The following is a 2,395-nucleotide window of genomic DNA, read 5'->3' as shown; positions in this document are numbered from 1 at the left end:
CCTTTTCTCGGACAAATGCATTGATGAAGTGGCGGATGAGGTCAAGAGTACCTTGGAGGTTATGCAACAAGTATTTGAACCAAAATATCTGGGGCTTCCGGTGCATGAGGGAAGAGCACATAAAGGACAATTTGAAACCCTACAGAAAAGATTGAGGAAGAGACTTGTCGATTGGAGTGAACAATATGTATCCTCTGGTAATAAAGAAATTTTGATTAAAACTGTGGCGCAAGCAATCCCCATATGTGTGATGAGTGTGTTTCGTTTGTTGGCTTCTGTTTGTGATGATTTAATCCGGATGATGAGGCAATATTAGTGGGGAGTGGAGAATGGCAAGCGGAAAATGGCTTGGCTCATTGGGAGAAAATAGTCTTACCCAAGGATATGGGTGTGGCATGGGATTCAGAGACATAAGAGCCTTTAACCAGGCGCTGCTTGCTAAGCAAGCATGGAGGTTGCTTGACAGTCCGGATAGTTTGTGTGCATGGGTTGAGCATAACATGAGAGAGATTGCTTTGGTGGATATGCATTGATTCATAGTCTTGCTATACATGGAAGGTATTAACCACCGAATCATATCATATCTGTTTTACATCAATTACATGAGATATTCTACACATATCTGCTATAAGTACAGACGTTATATTCTAACGACTGCGTGTAACCATCCATCCCCTGCTTTACTTCAAGAACGCAAGACACACCACTAGGCTTGGCCGAAGAAGCTACGGACCCATCGAGCACCAGGCACATGGCGGCCAGCAACGGCGGCGCTCTCCCGGTGGTGGACCTGGCGCCGTTCTTCGCCGGGGACGGTGCCCACGACAACAGCGCGCGCGCCCGGGCCATCGAGGCCGTGCGCCAGGCGGGCCAAGCGACCGGGTTCTTCCGCGCGGTGAACCACGGCGTGCCGCGCGAGCTCATGGCACGCGCTTTGGAGCTATCGGCAGCGTTCTTCGCGCTCCCGGACGAGGAGAAGGCCAAGGTGCGGCCCGCCGAGGCCTCCTCCAACGCTCCGCTCCCGGTGGGGTACGCGCGGCAGCCGGCGCACTCCGCCGACAAGAACGAGTACCTGCTCCTCTTCAACCCCAAGCTCTTGCTCAACAAGTACCCCGCCGAACCGGCCGGACTCAGGGGTGCGTTGGAGGAGTGCTTCGCCAAGCTCACCGACCTAGGGCTGCTCATGCAGGACATCCTGAACGAGTGCATGGGCCTGCCGCCGGGCTTCCTCGCCGAGTACAACTCCGACCGTGGCTTCGACTTCCTCACGGCGCTGCGCTACTTCCCGGCGACAACCGACGAGAACAACGGCAGCAGCGCGCACGAGGACGCCAACTGCATCACCTTCGTACTACAGGACGACGTCGGGGGCCTGGAGGTGCGCGGCGTCGACGGCCGCTGGGTCCCCGCGGAGCCCGTGGAGGGCAGCATCGTCGTCAATGTGGGCGACGTTCTGCAGGTGCTGAGCAACAAGAAGTTCAAGAGCGCCACGCACAGGGTGGTGAGGAGGCCGGAGGCGCACCGCCACTCCATCGTCTTCTTCCTCAACCTCCACGGCGACAAGTGGGTCGAGCCGCTGCCGGAGTTCGCGGGCGACGTCGGCGAGCCGCCGCGCTACAGGGGGTTCCGATACAACGAGTACATGCAGCTGCGGATGAGGAACAAGACCCACCCGCCGTCCAGGCCCGAGGACGTCGTCCACATCACCTATTACGAGATCTAGCTTCCATGGTCCATGGGTACTCTGTACTGCGCCTTTTATTATGTTCTCAAATTTCAGCTCGTCTGTGGTGTGAATGTTGGATTAATTATGCATCTCTGGGATACCATTAGCAGGAACTGATTACATCTAGATCACCTAAAAAGCATGAACAGAGAAGGTTTAGGGAATCTTTACATGTCACGGCAGTGGACATGATCGCCTGCTCGATGCAGGCGTGATGCAGGGGTGATGTAGTCGAGGTAGCAGTCCTCCTCAACGTCCTGATGCCCTCAGGACGCCACCGGCACTGTCCCGGGACAGCAGCGGCGACTGGAGTAGGTCTTCCCGTCGCTGCAGCGCTCCCCCCGACCGGATGGGGTGAGAGAATATCGGGAGGGGAGTGAAACCGTACGAAAATTATGATTGTGCAGGCTGCCAACCCTCTCCCGTACCCCCTTTTATGTAGCGCTGGTGATAGGGGACCTAAACCATCAGTTGGTTTGGGCGCCCCCGATCAGGGCGTCTTAGTTGGGATAAAAAGCCCACATACGTTGATGCGTGGGGCCTTTTTCTTTAACGTTATCTTTTTCTTTTTTTCTATTAGACTAATAGATCTAACTGGCCTGTTAAGTCATCATATCAAAACCAACAGTGAACAGTAGCCTGAAGTTATTTTTGCCTTCAGTCGAATGT

The 2,395-nt window shown here is 54.8% G+C and overlaps 1 protein-coding gene across 1 annotated transcript; it reads left to right on the top strand.

Annotated features, from left to right (window-relative positions):
• The first annotated feature begins 690 nt into the window (after positions 1-690).
• On the top strand, positions 691-2,005 carry LOC125534309 (2-oxoglutarate-dependent dioxygenase 19-like). The gene has a single exon (XM_048697565.1). It carries the CDS (start codon positions 752-754, stop codon positions 1,721-1,723), a length of 972 nt encoding a protein of 323 aa, XP_048553522.1. The 5' UTR covers positions 691-751; the 3' UTR covers positions 1,724-2,005.
• The last annotated feature ends 390 nt before the right edge of the window (positions 2,006-2,395 follow it).

The sequence above is a fragment of the Triticum urartu genome, chromosome 2, assembly GCF_003073215.2.
Source record: "Triticum urartu cultivar G1812 chromosome 2, Tu2.1, whole genome shotgun sequence".
In the NCBI taxonomy this organism is placed as follows: Eukaryota; Viridiplantae; Streptophyta; class Magnoliopsida; order Poales; family Poaceae; genus Triticum; species Triticum urartu.
This window is presented reverse-complemented; position numbering and strand designations above follow the sequence as displayed.

Coding starts and splice junctions, on each gene's coding strand:
- LOC125534309 (XM_048697565.1), top strand. CDS start 752: ATGGCGGCCAGCAACGGCGGCGCTCTCCCGGTGGTGGACCTGGCGCCG.